At 49.9% G+C, this 20,609-nt stretch overlaps 2 protein-coding genes across 2 annotated transcripts in view; both read left to right on the top strand.

Moving 5' to 3' along the window:
* Positions 1-8,300, top strand: part of CACNA1H (calcium voltage-gated channel subunit alpha1 H) — a 59,285-nt gene extending 50,985 nt beyond the window's left edge. The window contains exons 26-35 of the mRNA XM_029284479.1: positions 323-432; positions 560-693; positions 1,264-1,334; positions 3,693-3,771; positions 4,161-4,282; positions 5,013-5,287; positions 5,608-5,774; positions 6,105-6,283; positions 6,999-7,183; positions 7,328-8,300. Of these exons, the coding sequence (XP_029140312.1) occupies positions 323-432; positions 560-693; positions 1,264-1,334; positions 3,693-3,771; positions 4,161-4,282; positions 5,013-5,287; positions 5,608-5,774; positions 6,105-6,283; positions 6,999-7,183; positions 7,328-8,300 (2,295 nt within the window). The remainder of the gene's footprint in view (positions 1-322; positions 433-559; positions 694-1,263; positions 1,335-3,692; positions 3,772-4,160; positions 4,283-5,012; positions 5,288-5,607; positions 5,775-6,104; positions 6,284-6,998; positions 7,184-7,327) is intronic.
* Positions 8,301-15,204: 6,904 nt separating this feature from the next.
* Positions 15,205-19,320, top strand: B9D1 (B9 domain containing 1). Its single transcript, XM_015817851.1, has 7 exons — positions 15,205-15,297; positions 16,048-16,116; positions 16,501-16,612; positions 17,193-17,289; positions 17,599-17,661; positions 18,022-18,089; positions 18,479-19,320. Exons 1-7 carry the CDS (start codon positions 15,229-15,231, stop codon positions 18,622-18,624), a joined length of 624 nt encoding a protein of 207 aa, XP_015673337.1. The 5' UTR covers positions 15,205-15,228; the 3' UTR covers positions 18,625-19,320.
* The last annotated feature ends 1,289 nt before the right edge of the window (positions 19,321-20,609 follow it).

Here is a 20,609-nt window from a genome sequence, read left to right as displayed (position 1 = left end):
CCGTAGCCTCGGTGGGGCCCAGGACTGGCAGCCAGGCGGGCAGTTCAGGGGCAGGCTAGGAGGGACCGCTCAGTCCTGGGGGCGGTCAGCCAAGGGCCGGAGGCCAGGAGCTTCTTACAGCTTCTTCGGAAGACAGGAAGGAAAGTCCTGGATGGATCCTGGTGGAGCTTCCAGGTGAAGGGCAGAGCAGCTGACTATTTGTCCAGAGGTCCCATGACATGCTTACATCTGCTAACTGCTATTGGAGACCCCACACCTCAATTCCTTTTGCACGGTCATCAAAGGACCCTAACAAGCAACCCCCTCCCGTGTTTCCTTGCAGTCTCTAGAAGAAGCCCTGAAATATTGCAACTACTTGTTCACCTTCGTCTTTGTGGTCGAAGCCATCTTAAAACTGGTGGCCTTTGGCTTCCGGAGGTTCTTCAAGGACAGGTGGGAGATTTTCTTCTGGGCTTGTTCTGGTCATCTCGGGAAGGGGGGGGTGGTGTCACAACATTGCAGGCTGCTGAATTAGCTCAGCCCCTGTGCCTTGCCTTACTCCTGCTCCTACTCCTTGTAGGTGGAACCAGCTGGATCTGGCCATCGTCCTGCTGTCCATCATGGGGATTACTCTGGAGGAGATCGAAATGAACGCCGCGCTCCCCATCAACCCCACCATTATCCGCATCATGAGGGTGCTCAGGATTGCTAGAGGTGAGGGGCTTCTCCGAGTGAGGGTCTTTCTGAGCAGACCTCGGGGTCTGGCACCATTTCCTTTGCCCTCCTATATTCAGGTGGTCCTCAGTTTACAAGCATTTGTTTAGCAACCATTCAAAGTTACAACAGCATTGAAAAAGGTGACTTACAACCGGCCCCCACATTTATAATCATTGCAGCATCCCCAGGGTCACGGGATCGAATCTTGGGTGCTTGGCAGCCAGCATGTATGGTTAACCATTGTAGCATCCCCAAATCGTGCTACAATGATCTTCCCATCAGCCTCTCTCAAGCAAAGTCGAGGGGAAGCCATTTTGCACCTAAGCGTACTCAGGCACTCCGAATCCGTTGGCAATGCTCATTTTCGTTGTCCAAATTCATGGAGACCTAATTCTAACCTTAGCTGGGTTTGCCCCTCAGTGGGATTTTCCCATGTATTTTACCAGGAAAGCAAAATCAGGCAGGCTTGAAAAGTCAGCACCCTCCAAAGCATAGCGATGCGCTAAGAATCCGTTGGCGATGCCCATTTTGCTCTCCGAGTTCACGGAGATTTCCTTTGCTTTCCAGTGCTGAAGCTGCTGAAAATGGCCACGGGGATGCGGGCCTTGCTGGACACGGTGGTTCAAGCCCTTCCCCAGGTAAACTTGGAACTGTGCAGATGTTAATTTTCCTTTCTCTTTTAAGCACCCAATACCCTCCTCCTCCTCCTCCTCCTGATATATTTTCAACTCCCATGCCTCCAGCTTTCCAAAAATGTTCATTTTTGTCTCGCCCCAAGAGGAAAGAAAAATTACATGCCCAGAGGGACATTTTCAAACATCATTTCCCAATTGCATTGAGGACAATATTTCCAGCAGCTCGAAATGTTGTCCTCCTCTTGCTTTTTCTGGTTTTTTTTTAAAACTCAGCACTTGAGATAACGAGTTGATGACTTTGAGTCCACAAGTCCTAAAGCTTTTCTCCAAGTTTTTTCGCACCCACGTCAATGAAAGTCAGGCCAGGCTCGCCCCTCGGTTCTGTCTCTGCGATGTCACAGAATAGGTGTTCTCGTGGCATGAAATACCAGATCGCCTTTGCACTCTGTCCATGCCTCTGTAGCAGAGGAGAAAGTCTTCCTAATGCTCTGAACCTCCACGGTGGGAACAAGGCAAAACCCACAGCCAGGAGATGCTCTCAGATGCACATTAGCTGGTCTCAGCCAGGCAAGGCGTCTCTCTCTCTCACACACACACACACAACTGCCATGGAGGGGCAGGAAGAGGGTCTGACTTTTGCCTCCCCCCAAAAGCATTCTGGGGAAAGGGGCTCGGCACAAGCCTGCATCAAAAGCTCAAGCAGTCAGATTGGGGGTGACAAGGGAAGGATCATCTGGGGACAAAAACAGGCAGGAGAAACTCCGCCCTCCCTCTGGAGGACATCTGCAGGCTGCTCACGTGCCGGAGAGCGTATGTGGGACAGGGATGAGAAAAAATGCTGGTAGATTCTCTCCTCCCCCTCCAAAAATAAAAAATAAAAATTCAATGCTTCCGTCAATTGAAACACTGCCCTCTCTGATCCCCACCACCACCACTGCTCACCCCACTTGTCACTCCTCTTTCCTTTTTTGGACAAGGCCTCTGCACATCTGGCCTGCCCCATAGCCCTGTGCTGGGGGGGAGAAGCTGAGGCTTTCCGGGGAAATGGGATTTTTCCCAAGGGTTAACTGCTCAGGCGCTGGCCTGGGAAAATCAGTGTTTCTACAGCCCTGTAAATTCAGCTGTAAGGCTGCTGTGTAAATTGACTGCAAGCAATTTTCAGGTCTGCTTAAAATCCAGCTGGGGAGCAGCATCTACCCCTTTTCCCGCCTGCTACACCCCAGGAACTGGGGGTGCAGGGGGGACAAGGCTGCATAAGCTTCTCTCCCCTAAACCTTTGCTGAAAGGCAGTTGGAGAGGTGGCAGATCTGGGGGACTCTGGGCGGGCAGCTCTCCAAGGGCTCCTGAGTCCTTGAAATGCACTTAGGATATTCCACCAGGTGGGCTCACCCATCCCTAACCTGAAGCTTGGAGAAGAGACTTGGCCCCTCTTTTGATATCCCCCAGAAGCAAAGGGATATGTTCCCCAGGCTGGAGCTCACTGTAATTTGGCCGCCTTAGCAGAAGGAAAGCGCTGTTTCCTGAAGTGCCTTGGTGTCCTTATTAAGCCCTGACATTGTCAAGTTGTCATCCCCTCAAGTGGCTGAACCGCCACTTCTGCTTCCAGGCACTTGTCTGCAGAGCACCAAGGAAGAGCCGATAATTAGTTATGATGGGATAAAGTCCACTTGCCTGTGGCTTTGGAATATCAAGCAACAAGGGGAAGGAGAACCAACAAAGGAAACTATTTGTAGCTCAGGGTTGACACGAGGGGTCCTTGGTGCTCTCTGAGCTTGGTGCTCTCAGAGACTTTACTCCAACTTCTCCAGGGCTCTCTTTGCCAGTGTAAGCTCTGGGAATTCCCTCTGAGGCTGCAACCCAGCTGGAGAAGCCCATCAGAACAGATCAATGCCAATGTTCAACCCTCAGTAAACAGCCAAGGGGCAAAGTTTCTTCTCTGTAGATCCAGTCCAGTTTCACCAATCGTGGTTGACTAAGGATGTCCTTCACACTCAGGTTCTGTTGAAAGTGGCCCAAATAGACAGAGCGCATCCTTCTAATATTACAGATCTTTACAAGCTTTGGGAAGACATCCAAGCTGGTTAATCACCATATCAATGTAGTTTGAGCTCTTGCCTTTCGCTTAGTGAAGATCTGGCTTCTTCTCCAAAAGATTCAGGTGGATGTAGGGTGCAAGGACACCTTCACTCCCCCAGTTGTGTTAGTATGAGTCATTGCCCATCATCCCTAGTTGCCCAGGGGACACCAGGTTGGGGAAAGCTCCACTGATTCTCGCTAAGGCAAGAAATCCCATCTAAGCAAGATAAAAATCCTTCTACGATATCAGCTTACTTCTGACTTTTTGACAATCTCCTTTTCTAGGTGGGGAACCTCGGCCTGCTATTTATGCTTCTTTTTTTCATCTACGCTGCTCTGGGGGTAGAATTATTTGGGAAGTTAGGTGAGTCATCTCCTTTTTCTGTTGCTTGGTGACCCTGTTAATATGCCAGGAGGACTTTCCAGAGAACATTCTATCTCTGCTGAAAGGGAAGAATATAGCCAGATGTTCCTATGGCTTGCATAAGATGAGAGAACCCCAGCCTCGGCCACTGTCCAGTTCAACTAAGTTCCCACCAGTGACCAGGCAACCTGGCAAGGGGGATGCCAGAATCTGGTGGGTACCTCCAGAGAAGCAGGGAAAGGTCAGACTGAATTCCAGGGGAGTAAATGAAGAGGACAGGAGAAGGTATTACTCAGAAAACAGAACGCTGGGAGTCAGATGATGGAACACTTAGGTAGCTCCAAACCATCATTGTAGCTAAGAGTGGACTCATCCTTGCTCTTTCGTAGACTGCAGCGAGGAAAATCCTTGTGAAGGCCTAAGTCGGCACGCTACCTTCAACAACTTTGGAATGGCCTTCCTCACCCTCTTTAGGGTATCAACAGGGGACAACTGGAATGGGATCATGAAGGTAAGGCCTCCACATCACTTTCTTACCCATGGCTGTACTTTGAGTTTGACTTTAGACGTCAGTCTGAGACATAGCTTGGGTTGACAATGGCATTCATCTCCAGCAATGCCCAAGGAGGTACAGAAGACTCAAGGCCACCTTGCTCCACCAGTTTCATGTATTATTCGCCTAGAATAAAAGCCAATCAAAACCAAAATACAGAATATGTATCCCAAATAGATGCATAAAAATATGCTTCATTGGAAGAAGGAAAAGTTGTCCTCTGTCTCTCATCAACATTTTTTGGTGGTGACCTGATGAGATTGATGGGCAAGTCAATTCTGAGGAAAAGTAAGGCTTTACACAAGGTAGAATTAATCTGTGGAAGTCTCTATTTAGTGAGGAGCACCAGTTTGCATCCCTTGAAAAGGGAATTAGAAAATCCATAGAGGAGAAGAAGCCTTTCATTGGCCATTCACCATGATGGCCATAAGTGCATAGAGATGCCATTGAGGTTGCTATGAGTTTGGGGAAAGCTTCTGCATCCATTGTACCCATATTAGCTCCCAAAGACTGCTAGTTGGCCATCACAGGACATATAGACCTTTAGTTCTATTATTGCCCAGTGAAACTCCATATTTGCTTCCCTCTAAATGCTGAATCTTTGGGAGAAACCTTAGGAGGACATTAAGATTTCTTTCCAATTGACCCGTCCACCTGAAATAACGTTGCTTTCACGTCCTTCTTCCAGGACACTCTCCGGGAATGCCACAAGGATGATAAGCACTGCCTCAGCTACCTGCCTCTCATCTCCCCTGTTTACTTCGTCACCTTCGTCCTCATCGCCCAGTTTGTCCTGGTCAACGTGGTGGTGGCCGTCCTGATGAAGCACTTAGAGGAAAGCAACAAGGAGGCGAAGGAAGATGCCGAGATGGATGCCGAAATTGAGCTGGAGATGTCCAGAGGGGTCGGCACACCAGAAAGGACCATGGATGGGAGACAGACCCCTTCCAAGGGGGGTTCACCCCTCCTGTTGAAGCATAAAGCCATGGTAAAAAGCTAGAGGAGCAGATTGAAGAAGCTTCCCTCCCCAGGCATGGCAAGGAAGGGGGTTTAGCCTCTCTGGGGTCATGTCTATGTGCTCTCCCCCCATCCCCTCCCCCAGAAGCCTTCTGGGTTTTAAACAAGTCAAGCAAAAGAAGCTGTCTGCAATTCCACCCATCCTCATCCAGAAAGGCAGTTTGCTGACATATCTCAAAGTTGCCAAGAATGACCAGCTCCCAATTTCCTCCCAAATTCTCAGCCTTCTTTCCTGCTGACTTACAGGGAGCTTCTGCTGCTGCCATCGGCATTCGGGAGCCCCAGAATCTTCTGACTCTTCGCAAGATCTCGGTGGCAAGGATGCATTCGCTGCCCAACGACAGCTACATGTTCCGTCCTGTGATGCCCGCCAAGCTTCCTTTCCCTCTCCATGAAGGGGAGCTAGAAGCCTTCTCCTACAAGTCACCTCGAGGTAAGGCGTCAGGATCTGGGCCTGCCGAGCTCTGCCAACAGTTGTTGTTGTGTCTAAACAACTTCCAAGGTAAGAAGTCCAGAGCTGTAGCATGGCTCGCTTTTGAGGATAAAAGTGCAGACGCGTTACGGAGACGCGAAGAACTGCTTTATATTTTCCACCAAAATGCAAACATTCTCTCTGAAATGAGATCCTCCTCCAGTCTGTAAGAGCTGAAAGACCCCAAAAGGTCGCCAGAGGAAACAGATGCTTCCATCAGACATTTGTTCAGCTTTGAATGAAAGAAAGAGAAGAAATTCTGAGGAATAATCTCCTTCTTTGTTCTTCCAGGGTCCGTCACGTCCATCCGTTCTCAGCCAGTGGTCACTTCTTCATCTCTGAGGATCCCACAGTTGGCCTTCCGCCCCACAACGCCCCCTCCTACCCACAACATGGGAGCTCCATGGAAGCTTCTACCCCCTCACCCTGCCCCTCGCACCCCCAGTTTCAACAGACTGCTGTGTAGACAGGTCAGCTTCCTGGTCTCGGGTGGTCACTAGCAGGGGGGGAGGGCAGGGAGGAGGCAGAAAGAGGCTTGATAGCTGATGGACAGGGGCAGGAAATGTCTTCAGGGCCAGGAAGGGCAGAGAAAACAGCTTGCCTTCAGAAGTCGTGGGTGCTCCATCACTGGAGGTTTTCCAGAAGACACTGGATAGCTGCTCATCTGGAGTGGTCTAGGGTCTCCTGCTTGAGCAGGGGGTTGGACTAGAAGACCTCCAAGGCCCCTTCAAGCTCTATTCTGATTGAGACCAAAAGGAGTCAAGGGCTGTAGAGCAGAGACGGTGCAGGAGGAAGCCCAGAGTTCAGGACAGAGATTAAATGAGATGCAGATGCTTCTGATATGTCCCCAGCCAATGTTCTCTGCCTGGAACCAGCCCCTTGTCATTTGTTCCCATATTGCTCCTGCTGAGTCAGCAGACCCTCAACTGGTAGACTACTGACTCCTGAGGCAGCCAACTGCTGGATCGGGCCCCTCGGCCTCTGGCTCTTCCACATCACAAGAGGCAATGCCACCATGATGCTCTCATCCTATGAAGGTGGAATTTTGCATGTTCCACAAGGCAGAGGGCTTGGGCCGACTGCTTTGCAGACATCCACAGGTGGGTTCAGAGAAGCCATTTCAAGGAAAGGGGGCTTTCCCGGGGGAAGGCCCAGCTCAACTTTGACCGATCTGCTCTCCCCTAGATTTCCATGTTAACTCACACTTCAGAGAGGAGCCCCCAGAGAAGACAGGACCATGAACCCCAACCGTACCATTCTTGGATGCGTGTGGCCTCCTTGCGTGGGAAATGCTTATCTTCTTATCTCTTCGTTTTGCAGGAGGCCGTCCGGAAGGACTCATTGGATAGCTCAGCTGTGGAGTCAAAGCAGTGTGTCCAGGCTGAGATGCGTGAAAACCCACCCCTGAAAAAGTTGTCCCACAGTATTTTGGATGGCCCTCAGCCTCCCCCATCCCCCACATACCTCCCAGGCAGTCCTCCCCTTCCCCACCCCTCCCCTTCTCGCCCTTCAAGCATCCACACCCACAAGGACACCTTCAGCCAGCACAACATCTCAAACAGGAGGTCCACCCACGGTAGCCTCCTGGACACCTCCCTCTTCGAGTCCTCCGATCTGGCAGATGAAGAGGTCCGCCACATCAACAGCTCTGCACGGGATTGGAGGGCACAGCTGGACAGCGGGGACTGCTCCGACTCCTCTTTCGCCTCTCCGGCGCCATCCCCTGTCCCCTTCAGGAACTGCAGCACAACCAGCTTGACGATGGGGAAGGGCAAGGAGAAGGACCTGAAGAAGTTCTACAGCGTAGACACCCGGGGGTTCTTGGCCAAGCCGCTGTGGGCGGATGACCAGCGACGGCACTCCATTGAGATCTGCCCCTCGGTCGACCATGGGGCTCGTGGCTTCGCAGACACCTCTGAAAGGAGGAGGCTGCCTCTCCAGATCCAGTCGGAGTCCGAGTACCTGCACGGCATCCGGAGGAAGAAGAAAATGAGCCCCCCCTGCATTTCTATCGACCCTCCCATGGAGGAAGAAAGCAGCGCCACCACAACGCGCACCAAGGCCTCTGAGAACAGCCTGCTGAGGCGGAGAACGCCCTCCTGCGAATCCACGGCCTACAGGGACTCCTTGGAGCTGGCTGAGGGTCAGCCTGGAGAACCGGCCTGCAAGGCAGACCGCCGGGCACCCCCAGCCTGCCGAGGGGAGCACTTAACCATCCCGAGCTTCTCTTACGAACCGACGGACCCCGGTTCCACGGGTGAGCCCTGCAAACGCCTCTCGGAGAGCAGCCAAGCTGTGGACCGCTCTGTGGATTCCCCCCCAGAGGGTCCGGAGCTGCAGCCAACAGACCCTTTGGAGACTCACGGCAACTCCTCTGAGCCAAACCAAGAAGAACTCGGGGGGGCCAGGAAGTGTCCCCTCCCGCAGCACGGACAGGTTCCAGGGACCCCAACCACCACAGAAGAGGTTGTGGACGAGCCGGTATAGCTTCCAAGGGGGGTGGTCTTTGGTGAACTTTAAGGGCTTTGCCACCACATGTGGCTTCGAAGAGGAGAACAGGTTGGAAAGCCGCCCTCTCCATGGCTGATGCTTACTCCCCCACCCCAAACCCTTGGTTTCTCCTCGCTGCAAAGGTCCGGTTGGTTTAGAAACGGAACCAAAGTCCCAGAGAAACTCCAAGCGTCCCAAGAGTTTCGGGGGTAACCGGAAGGAATCGGATTTCCTTCCCGCCCAGCACAAGGAGAAGCTGTTCCACTGTTCCTCTTCCTCCCTCTTCCTCCCCCTCCCCCTCACCCAGTGTGGCCTCGGACCCCTCGATGGGGGTTGCAGACCTTTCTTTTATCTTTTTTAAAGGCAACCCGTGGCTGGGTCAGAAAAACCTCTTTTCTGGCTTTTTTTTCCGAAAGGGCACCTTTTCTTATTGCACGAAAAGCGGTCGCGGGAAGCGCACGTGACCAGGCAGAAGCGAGTTGTATATTGTTCTGTATATCAGCAGTTACTATAAATAGAAAACCATGTATTTGAGGTTTTTTTTTTAAAAGAAATGAAGGAAACACACACCACAGGCAGACACACCTTGACACACACGCCCATAAAAGCCCCCAACGAAGCCCTTCATCAAATGCAGAGTTTTGCAGAAAATCCGCCCATCAGGAGGAGCCCAGAGATGTCAGAGGCGCTGAGCGCCCTTAACCAAGTTACTCCATCGTGCGCCACAACCACAGTCCATTCTGAAGACCAGTGAATTCGCTCTTTGCGTCCATTTTTCCGTCCCTAGGAGCGAGGGCGTCCAACCTTGGCAATTTTAAGACCTATGACTTCAACTCCCAGAATTGCGCAGATCTGGGGGATTCTGGGAGTCGAAGTCCACAAGTTTTAAAGCGGTCAAAGGTGGACACCCCTGCTTTGACCCTAACCCTGCCAATTCCAGCTGGATCACCCATAGGAGGGCGAATCGATTCATTTAATTTCATGTGTGCGTTCACATCTGACCCTCAGTGGAGTGATGTCCTCGTGGATTCGATGTGGACGCTTCACCATATTCACTGTCGTCTTTCAGTTTGGCTCCCATCCCCTCATTCTCCTTCGCTGCCCCCCACTTCATGCCTTGGCAACTTTCTTCTGGTCCTCCTTGCTCCAGAAAATGGGGGGGGGGAATACCAAAACCACTACTGAATTGTAGCCAGTGCAATAACAATTAAGTTATTAATTCTTCTTATGGGTAAAAGAATCTCTTTTTTATGACGATTATGAATAATAATTATAATAATAATATTTTACATATACTCAAGCGATGTTGTATTTTTCCCCCTTTCCCCCCCCCTCTCTGTTTTCCTATGGAATTCAGGTGAAATGTTGCAATAATCTGAACTTTAAAAGTGCACAACGAAAAGTAAAGAAGGAGATTTCCAAAGTCAGCAGGAAAAGAGAGGAAAAAAACCAAATAAATAGTAAATTATTTAAAAGTTTCAATTTTGTTTGTGGCACGCAGGGGTCAATTAAATCCTAAAGAGCTCCAATCAGCAGAGGTTGGCTAGCTGTTTGTAGACCACCGAAGAATTCTGGAAGCCCCCCTGCTGAGTTCCAGCCCCAAAATTTACATTATGGGACAAGTAGAGAAAGATTCAATTTTTTCACCCAGCTCGGAGGAAAAACAAATGTGGAAGGGCCCCCTGACAGTACCACCAATAACTTGCTTCTAGAGCTGATTTAAAATACTGGTGGTGGGGTGGGGGGGTTTAAAGGGAGGCCTCTGGGTGGGACACCCACATGCAAGGCCAATGGTGAAAATTGCAATCCATCTTTGGGTAGGGTCTGAGTGGGTTGGCCTGGCGTCCCTTCATATCCAATCAGAATGGCCCCTGACAGTATTTCAACACCAACGGTGGGATTCTATCCAGATTCTTCTCCACCCCCTAACCCACCCTCCCCGCAAGGCTGGTTGTTTGGATCCAGCATTGCAGCCTCGAATCAAGGTCGCTTTTCCCCCCTGGAGTTTTGCAAAGTGGTGGAGAAGCCCCTCTGAAGGTGAGCTTCTCAAAGCATCCAGGTGGTCCCAGGTTCAAGCAAGGGATGAAATCCAGCTCTTTTCTCCTGGGCCTTCCCAGACTTCATTTTTAATGTGTGCCAGTGTGACAATAAAAGTTATCTATCTAAAAAAAACAACAACCTAGCTTCGTGAAGGGCTATGGTGAAGGCTGGATAGGCTGATCCAGAGAAGCCATTTGGGTTCTTGCATGACCAAAGGGTCTGTCTCTCTCGTCCCTCCGGACATCTTCTCCAGAGGCAGGCAGGAGAGGCCTTGCCAGATGTCTGTTCTGTTTTCCACTGACGTGCCCTTTCTCCCTGATTAATGTGGGAAATGACCTCCGAGAGCTGGTCTTCCCTTGCAGGCCTATCCTCGGGGGTCCGAGCCACATGGAGAGAGACACACGGAGGACAAGGAAAACAAGCCTCAATCTAATCACTTCTGACCCCAACCCTTTTCCCAAGGATTAGAACCAATCATATAGCTTGATTTTTTTAAACAACACAACAGCTCAAAAAAGAATTTAAGTTCTCTCACTATAATTTGATGTTTGTTTGGGCCAGTGGTATAAATAGAGTGGAAACAGGGGTTTATTTGACCGCAGCAAATAATCTACTTTCCATACTTATTGGATACCATTAGGTTCTCTGAAGGTTTGCAGGAAGAGCCGAGGAAGGAAGGAAGGAAGGAAGGAAGGAAGGAAGGAAGGAAGGAAGGAAGGAAGGAAGGAAGGAAGGAAGGAAGGAAGGAAGGAAGGAAGGAAGGAAGGAAGGAAAGGGGGAAGAAACTGCGAGAGAAAAAACTTAAAGAATAGAAATCATTATGATCTATTGTGTCTTGGCATAAAAGCTTTCTGAAGTCAGATTTAATGGAGAATGTCAATTGAATTATTTATCTCCAAGAGCTTGTACAAATATTGAGGAAGATTATTAGCCTTTATGTCACTTCCAACATCTTCCAACGATGAAAGACTTGAGCTTTCACTGAATGAGGGCTGCATCCACAATCGTTCAGGGGCAGGAGAGAGTGTCTTTAAGCAAAGGAGGGATGCAGAGAGAATTTCAAGTCAATAAAATTAGACTTGTACAGTCTAAGCATTAAGCATCCCATTATTTCAGGTAAGACAGATACCAATGTCTCATCATTACGATCCACGCAAAGATACAGCAGCTCTCTGCAACTCAGACATCTCTTATAATAATCACCAGATCCAGAAAGGAAATAAAGAACATAAGAATCTAAGCCATGCCTTGGCCCATCTTGTCCACCACTTCATTCTTGCAGAGGTCAACCAACTGCCCAAGGAAGCCCACCAGCCTCTCAGCAGATGGACTTGAGGGACATCCTCCCACCATCCAGAGCAATTGATCCCCAAGACTTTCATGAATTAGTCCAACCTTTTTTTGATGCCAGCCAAATTGGTGGTGGCACCACAGAGAACCACTACTGCACTGGTCCCTTCTCCTAGTGGCCAACCAACTGCCCAAGAGAGCCCAACAGTCTCCCAGGAGGGGGCCTGATCAACCTGCTGACCAGGAAGCAGAGGTCATCCTTCTCTTGCCTTGTCAGGTCAAGGCTGGTAAACCCTGGCCCAGGAAGAGTCCAGATGTGGCCAAAGGGCCAAGTTGCTGACCCTCTCAACGGAGGCCCTGTTCTCAGGCTGAGCTTCAGAGCCGTTCCTCCTGATTGGCAGGCACCCTGCTTGGAGAAGATTAATGGGGTGTCCCTGAGCAGAAGCACCCGACTGTCAAACCACTTTCTTTGATGCTAGAGTGAGTCATTTATTAACGCAGCAGGACAGGTACTCAAAGCCTTTTTCAGAACCAGCTGAGCCGAAGAGGGACAGAAATGCAGACACCAACAAAGGCATCTTGTTGTCTTCTCTCCCTCCCCCCCTTGAAAGAATTAGGATTTATATACTTGTCTTCTTCCAGAGAAGGCTTTGATTTATGCTTCTTGTACAAGACAACATTGTGCACAAACAGAGAAAAGAGAAATAGGAGGAACTCATGTTTTCAGCCTTGGCAAAGAAATACTGTGCCATCATAAATGCAAAGGGGGTGTAGGAGGGATCTGAAATTTGATTGTCGATTACAGGGAGATCTAAATCTCCAAGAAGGGTTTGTTTGAGGTTCCCCAGCAAAGCTAACTCCAGTTTGCCACCAAAATGTCACTGCTGCACAAAAGCGATCGGGGGGGGGGGGTGTCCTGGAATGCCAGGAATCCCCCATGCTCAGGCTCAGATACCCTTGTCCTTCAAAGGGTAAAGCCGAGGGTCTGTTTCGATGAACTGGGCTGCCATTCAAGAGACAAAAAGTCCTGTTTGGATCTTGGGCTGAACAGGAAGACGAATTGGTGAGAAGCCCTTGGCTGGGGCTTTAAAGAGGGAGTTGAAGATCTAAATTTTATGCCTGCTCAATGAAGGAATAATGGATTTCAAGGTTTTGTGGTCATCAGCAATGCTGCAACACACACATCACTGTTCTTCTAAACCTTGACCAATAATCCCAGTGTCCTCAACCACTTCAAGGTATAATTGAGCGGGATGAAACTCCTATGGAAGATACTTCCAGTCCCAGGTCTGAAGTTGGGAGGGAACAGGCTCTAGGAAAGCAGACAGGAGTAGATCACCTAAGTAAAATGCACCCAAAACAAAAGTGAGGGCAAAAATCTGAATCTGGTGTGACCATTTGTGACCAGCGCTCCTGGGAGCAACTGAAGGGTGCATTGGGGTAGGGGTTTCACTTGCTGCCATCCAGGCATCTCGGATGCTGTTGCCCCAAAGCCAGATGGGCTTGACGCCTGCAAGTTTCTGCCTCCTACCCCAATTTCCAAATGCTGCTTTAATGCAACCCCTTCATCTTTCTGAAGCCACATCAGTGAAGTGGCTTTCATGGCTGGGACCAGAATTTGGGAGAAACGAGCGAAGAGGCCAGAAGGTTTTTCGGTGGGCAGACGTGACTGTAGCTTCAGCCCCGCCTGGCTGCACCAAACCACGAAAGCTGGCATGGTAAGAAAGAGTCTAGGAGCTTCGCAAATTGGGCTCAGCAGAATTCACACACACACACACACACTAAATGCACCTGGCAAGAAAACAGTTGAGTTCTTGCTGGCAGCTTCCAAAGATGATGTAGTGGCATTTTAATGAAGTGACGGTCAAAAGGGCTTTTTTTTTTCCCCCAATGCCTGTAACAAGGAACTCTCTTGGTTCGCTGTCTCCCAGGCTGCCAATTAAGGATGAGACACAGAGCAGGGCCTGGGAACTCAAGAATCCCAGAATAGTTCATCCAGGAGGCCATCAAGAAACAGGCTGGTTTCTCCCCAGCAACTTTACAAGTTGCTCTTGAGAGAGCGGAAAAGACCAAGGAGTTGGTGCCTAGCAGAAAAATCAGAGCCAGAGACGCAGCAATTAGAAGTTCTGCCAGCTGCTGCTGCTGCTGCTGCTTCTCCCCATCAAGCAGGGAGGCCAGGAGGACTCAAGATTTGGGGTCCATCTCTGCTCAGGAGACCCAAGCCAGAACCCTCCAACGGGAGCAAGCTGGAGAAGGCAGGTCAGCACTGGCGGCCAAAGGGGATGTTTCTTATCCTGCCACTCCTTCATTGCCTTGAGACTGGCTTTCCAACAGACAAACATAAACAAAGCAAGGACAAAATCACAAAGCACAGTTTACACATGTACCAAAACAAAAAATTAAAGAAATAGTAACAAAGTCAGAGATCTGAATATCCCTCAGTCCCCAGGAGGTTTTGGAGTTGAGCAACACACACATACACACAGTCAGTAGATTTTCCTCTTCCCCCCCACCACTTCCTGCCCTGAAAAATAGGCTACAGGACAACTCCCGCTGCCTGCACCCAAGGGCTTTCTGGCTGTTTTCTTATTTATTACTTGTTTAGCAGATTTATATTGCTGCCCATCTCATATACTAGATTGGAAGTTGTTATCCAGCGCATTAAGAAAGTAACAAACTGGGAAACCACTTGAGAGAGATGGGGACGATGAAGGATTAAACTTGTCCCCCACCCGGCTCTCAACGACTCTGGGCAGCTCATAACAATCAAAGAAATTGCAATCATGTCATAATTGAATTAGATAACTGAACAGGGACATCTAGTGGTGGCAGAAACCCAGTTTAGTAGCTTAGAGAAGCTTCCTGCAATAAAATAGGAAAAACGCTAACAAAACTTGGAGCTTTTAAGCTCAGCCCTCTTTTTGTGGTTGTTATTTCATCTCTTCATTCAACATTCGATTTCAAACAGCCAGTTAAGAATCACAGAAGTACACAAAAGTCTCAATAGATGTGGGGTTTTTTGCAACGCTGTAGTGTCAAGTTTAGTAAATTCAACACCCCCAAACATTGAGTGAATCTCTTTTGTATGGTGCCCAAAACTCCCGATTACTGCTGGTGTTATGAGTTGCCTTGTTCTTCCAAAGCCTTTTAACTTTAATGTGCAAAAATTTGTTTAAGAGGTTTCTACAACGGACGTGCTACGTTGTTACCTTTCTCAAAATATTACCCGCTGCAAATAAAATGCAGTTGCTAGAACGATGCTTTAAGCCAGGGGTCTCCAACCTTGGCAACTTTAAGGCAGACCCCCGGAGAGGGGAGTGTCATCTTCGTGACGGGGGGGGGATTGCTTCCAAAGAGCCCGGGCAAATGGATGGGGGCTAAATCCGGATCGCCCCGGAGGTCGCCAGGTAAGGTTGTCGGAAAGGCTCTCGCGTGTGCACAAGCGCGTGAACGGCCATAGATCTCCTAGCGAAAAATTCGAGCCCTTTCGCGCGAAGGCGGAAATTGTCCCCAAAGGCTCGCCGTCCGCTGTTGCCAGGGAGGTGGAAGACGCGCCCTTAGCGACGGGCCTCCTCCTGCCGCTCCGCGAGGCCCGATGGCGGCCGCCTCCGCCAGCCCCACCGTCTTCCTCCTCATGGTCAGCGGGCAGATCGAGAGCGCGCAGGTGGGCCAGCGGGCCGGCTTGGTCGCCCGGGTCCCCGAATGGCGAGGCGAGCCGGCGCGCTTCTTTGTTTCCCCCCCCTTCCGGAGGGCGACTTGGTATCTCCCGCCCGGGCGCCGCCTATGCGGTGGAGCATTCCAAGTCCCATGGGGGGGGGGGGAGATGGACTCTCTATTCTGTGTCCTGCAAAAACAGGATAGCCCTCCCCGTCTCTGACTCTCGGATCCCCTTTTTGCACCCAGAGGCGGTTTCAGACGGGCGCCCAACGGTGCAGTTTTTAGGCACGAACCCAGCGGGTGTAGCTTTGAAGCGCAAATAGCGCGGATGCAGTTTGCAGCTGTAAGGAGGTGCAAGAGGGTTAGGATAGGAGCGGCAGCAGCGCTGCTCGTGCGCATCTTCTCCTGCCTCCCGAGCGGAGACCTGGCACCGTAGCTCCCCCAAACTGCCCTGGGGGGTATCTAAGGGTTCTGCAGCGGGCGCCCAGTTGGGGAAGGTGCCCATTCCCCGCTCCTGAGGTCTGAACAGCTCCGCTGCGATTGCTGCAAAGAGACCCCTCCGTCCGTCCCCCCCCCCCGCTTTCAGCCCCCTCAAGGAAACAAGCCAGTTGGAGGGAGACCCTCCTGGGAAGGGAAGAGTTTTGTCTTATTTCATCTGCTGGGATCAAAATCTGGCACCTTCTAGGGGTTGTTTAGTACTGTCTGTCCAGGAGGTTAGATCTCCAGCCAAATTTAATGCCTTTCTTTCCCTTTGCAGTTCCCAGAATTTGACGACCTCTACTGCAAGTACTGCTTCGTGTACGGCCCCGACTGGGCTCCGACTTCGGTGGGTCAGCGCTGGGGGAAAGGGATTCCGCTTACAAGGGCTACCCCCAGAGAGCGAGCCCTTTGCAGCCTGAAGCACCCTCCCTACAAATAAGAAATGCAGAGGGGGTAAAAAAAAGGGGGGGGAGGAGTCCTGCTTGTGACTCTGGGCTGCAGGAGGACCGGCTAAAATGAGGGTTCCAACTTCTGGGTTGTGGAGCTGTTCCACGACCCTTTTGACTCCAGGCAGGGGAGGGGAGATGAGCCCACCTGGCCACCTCATAGGACATAGAACGAAGGCAGCTTGGAGGTCTTCGAATCCAGTCCGTTGCTCAAGCTCTCCGTCTGTGCCAGCTCTGGGTGCCACCAAAGATGGTTCCAGCTTGTCTCCTTGGCTTTCCCATAGGGCCTGGAAGAAGGCATCTCTCAGATCACATCCAAGAGCCGGAATGTCCATCAAAACCTGGTCTGGAATTTCCCCATTGATGTCACCTTCAAAAGCACCAACCCCTTTGGCTGTAGGTGGGAAGGACCTGGGCAGGGCATAGCAGGGTTCTTGTCACCTCCTGACGGGGGGGGGCGGCTCTCCTGACGGGGGGGGGGAGCTGTTTTGAACCATGCTTGGGCTGGTGACAAGTTGCGTCAATAAATTACGTTAAGTACAAGGAGAACTGACCGATTCCAACCAGGTTTAGGGTTTGTCCTTTCAGGCTAGCAAGAATCAGACACTGCATGGGAATTGCCTTAAATTTCAGCAGAACTCCAGAGAGGCAGAAATCTTTTTGGGGGGGGGAGGGGGTAGCAAGTGCTTGCAAGAAGCTCTATTATTTGAGAGGAATGGTTACGTTAAGCTTCTCGCCTCTAGCTCCAGAATTACTAAAAAGGTTACATCAGCCCATCTCCATAAAATTTTGCTAAGAAATAGTTGGAGTGGGGTGGATGTGCCATATCTAGCATTGGTTAGTCATTGCAAGTCACAGACTGACTTTGCAGGGGTCGTCCCACGTTGTGCCCCAACACTGATCCTTGGGCAAAGTAACACTGAACTGTGGGGCAGGCCAGAGCATCTGAAGTTTGTTGCCCTTTCTGTTCTTGCAGGGCCACAGATTGTCGTCAGTGTATATGGGCCAGATCTTTTTGGGAATGACGTGATTCGGGGATACGGAGCGGTTCATGTCCCTTTTACACCAGGCAGGTGAGCTCATCACAACGCTGACCGACCTCTCTTGCTTGTTCCAGCTCTCGGTGCAATTTTGATGCATGAAAGTAGCCTTGTCCTTCTTTAGACTGTAATTTAGTCAAGAGTATTTGATACTTTGGGGCACCAAGGCCTCGTAGAAGCAACCATAAAGGCTTTGTCACCTTATTAGTGATTTGTTTTCCTGCCTGGGATAGAGGGCAGAGGGGTTTGGTGTGGGAAGGAGGACCAGATTCAGGATGAGGTTCAGCATTTCCGTTGATAAAGTCTTCCGCTCGTTTTTGATTGCCTAAATTCTGTTTTCAGGCACCAGAGGATCCTCCCGATGTTCGTTCCAGAATCAACCTCCAGACTGCAAAAGTTAACAAGGTGGCTGCATCTTTTCTCCAATTTTTTTTTTTTTGAGGAATTGTTCGGTTTTGAAAATGAGATATTTTTACCTGCTGAAATAGCAACAATTGGTTGGTTGATGGGCTTCTCCATCATTCACTCATTTTGTTCCGTCCCTTGCACTTTTTCAGGGAAAATCGCCAGTAAAACAGGATTCATGAATATTCACTTTGGTGGAGAATATGTTGATTTACATATATTCTGGGAAGAAGAAATTCCAGGACGGAGGGAGCTGGGAGCTGTATGGGCATTTGTTGGCATGAAGTCCTCAGGACTTTGGCTGAATAAACCCCAGGTTGGTGACTTGACTCTCATCCTTCCCTTTTGTTTTTCTCCCAGCTGGCTGACAGGCAGATATCCCGAATTCACTGACCCCAAGGTGGTAGCCCAGGGCGAAGGCCGTGAAGGTAGGTGCTTGGAGTGCTCTGTGTTTATGTCTGGCATGTTCTGGAGGGCAAAGATGCCTTTGCGTCCAGAGAGGAGAATGTGTGCCCAAACTTCGCCAAGTCAGAGCATGCTTATGGTTGAGGCTGTTCCTACTTGTCGGGGGATGCCAGCTGCCGAAAGTTTAGGGATGGGCAGAATGCAACGAATGTCGTGAGGAAGACCGCCTGAGTTCAGTTGCAGAATTCCAAGTGTTAGGGAGAATGCCACGCTTTTGTGCTCCATGCCAGCTTATGGGGCTGCCCTGTTAGCCACAGAACCCCAAACAAGAAGGGTCTTGGGTTTGACCCCCTTCACTAGTAATGTGTTGCTTTGTAAGAGCCCTGCTAAGTCTCCACTTGCTCCTTTGCAGTCACCAGAGTCCGCTCACAAGGCTTTGTCACCGTTTCCTTCAACGTGGTGACCAAGGACATGAAGAAGCTGGGCTATGACGTCAGCTCGCCAACCCTCGCCAGCTCCTCACTAACCTCGGTGACAGATGCCATGCATAAATTCTAAACTTGCAATTTGGGATTGATGCTGTCCTACAAGACGCAATTCGGAGCTGACCACGGTTATCAGATAAAATTGTTTGTGTGCCAACCAAGGAGAATCCAGATCAGACCAAACCAGTGCAGATGTGCAGAAATCAGTGCCTGAGGGATTTGCGAAGAGGGTGTGCCGGGTGGCCAGCTGTGGCTACGATAAGCCATCTGCAGACAAGCAGCGTGCTATTGCTCTGCTTTTAGGGGTATTTCCTGTCTGGGCCAGAAGCATCCCTGACTTTTGATTTTTGTCACAAGTTAAATAGAAACTGTTTCCGCTTGTGAGCACACACACTTTCAAAACAGCACATCCAGGCACAATTAGTGTTATCTGGAGAGGTTGGGTGGAAAATTAGACCTTTCAATGACATTGTCCCATTTTAGCACACTGTCATAGTTTGCATTGATAGCACGTGTGTCTGTAGGCGTATAAGAAGGAAGGGGGAAGAAGAAATGAGTTTAAAAGTATGCAAATTATTTCTAATTTCAGTATGGCAAGTAAGGTTTAAAACAAAAACACTGGTTTCATTTTTTTTCAAGTTACAGATTTTATAAGAATCTCTTATCCCCATAAAGGTCTTCACCATGGACTTGATGTTCAGTTTAAAATACAACTCTGTTTAGGAATTTGTACTGTTTTCCAAATAAATTACTTCCTTTACTGACAAAACAGATTTCTGTATGGTCTTTGATGCACTTTAAAAAGAAAAAAATGGGTTCATGCAGGTGTTTTTTTTAAAAAAAACCTGACAAGGCGATTCGGTGGATAAAAGCTGGTGAGCCGACCTCCCCACCACCACCACCACCACCCCCGGGCTCTAGGCAGGCCACACAACAGCCTTGTTAAAGGCAGAATTCATTCAGCAGAGGGAGCCACAGCCTGGAAAAACCCAGAGGCTCCAGCCTCAGACTCTGCAACGCTCTCCCTTAATCATCTCCAACTTGGCCCTCCCAGTGAGAGCTGTGAATTGCTGCTGAGCATGACCCAGTGGCCACCAGGTGAGCCGTGCATCCTTTGGTTCCGAGAAGGAACCCTTTACTTGGCATCCAACCTTGGAACAAGGCTGTGAGGATGCCCACGTAGCACATCCCCCCTCCCTACCTATAAGCCAGAGATTGTCTATGGGGCAGAAGCCCTTGTCCTTTGCTTTCTGGCTTGGCTGGCCCAACTACAACACCTTCCCTTAACTGTTAGCTAAGGGTGAGCTAACAATGAAGGGTGTTCCATGGGGGACGTTTCTCAAATGAGCTGCACCTCGATCTATTTTGGCAAAACCCTGGGAACAGCAAAAGTTTAGCAGGCTAACCACTGCAGCAACTGAGACAGATGGGAGTGTTAAATTTATTGCTGTGCTAATCCCAAAGAGGAATATACAAAATATACAATATACGTGGCCCGTCTTACACTGCAAAACAAGCTCCCGCAGAAATGGGGGATGGGACGGTTTTAGAAGTGGATCTGCTATGAAGAAGAGCCAGTCCGGATGCAGAGTTGGGGGCACATAAGCCAAACCAACACTGGCCGTTTTAAAGATGTTCTCACCGATATCCCAGGCTGCCTCAATTCTTCTCCTGGCCACAAAAGCCAACCGACCAGATCATTTTTCAAGCCGTCGTAGAAGCAGGGGATCCCTGGTTTGTGGCCACCAACTGCCAACGGCTCTCCCAGAAAGGAAGTGCCTGGCGCCAAGAGCTTCCCTCTATTAACCTATTTTCCTCATCTGCATGGAACTTGCTGTTCTCATCATGTTTATCCAGCTGATCTTTTCAGGAAATGCCAGCTCCTCTCTGGTTTGCAGGCTAAGAGGATCACGAACAGAGGGATCGCTGAAGATTTTAACAGCAAAGTGGACACAAGATTATTTTATGCTCTCTACTAATCTCCAAGCAACTATATTCTGCCTACCAAAGAATTATGAAAAATCTGCTTTTTCCCCCTGAAAACAAACCTCATAAGCC

This window comes from Protobothrops mucrosquamatus, unplaced genomic scaffold (assembly GCF_001527695.2).
Source record: "Protobothrops mucrosquamatus isolate PMUCROS unplaced genomic scaffold, P.Mucros_1.0 scaffold640, whole genome shotgun sequence".
Classification (NCBI taxonomy): domain Eukaryota; kingdom Metazoa; phylum Chordata; class Lepidosauria; order Squamata; family Viperidae; genus Protobothrops; species Protobothrops mucrosquamatus.
The sequence above is the reverse complement of the archived record's forward strand: the minus strand, read 5'-3'. Positions and strand labels throughout refer to the sequence as shown.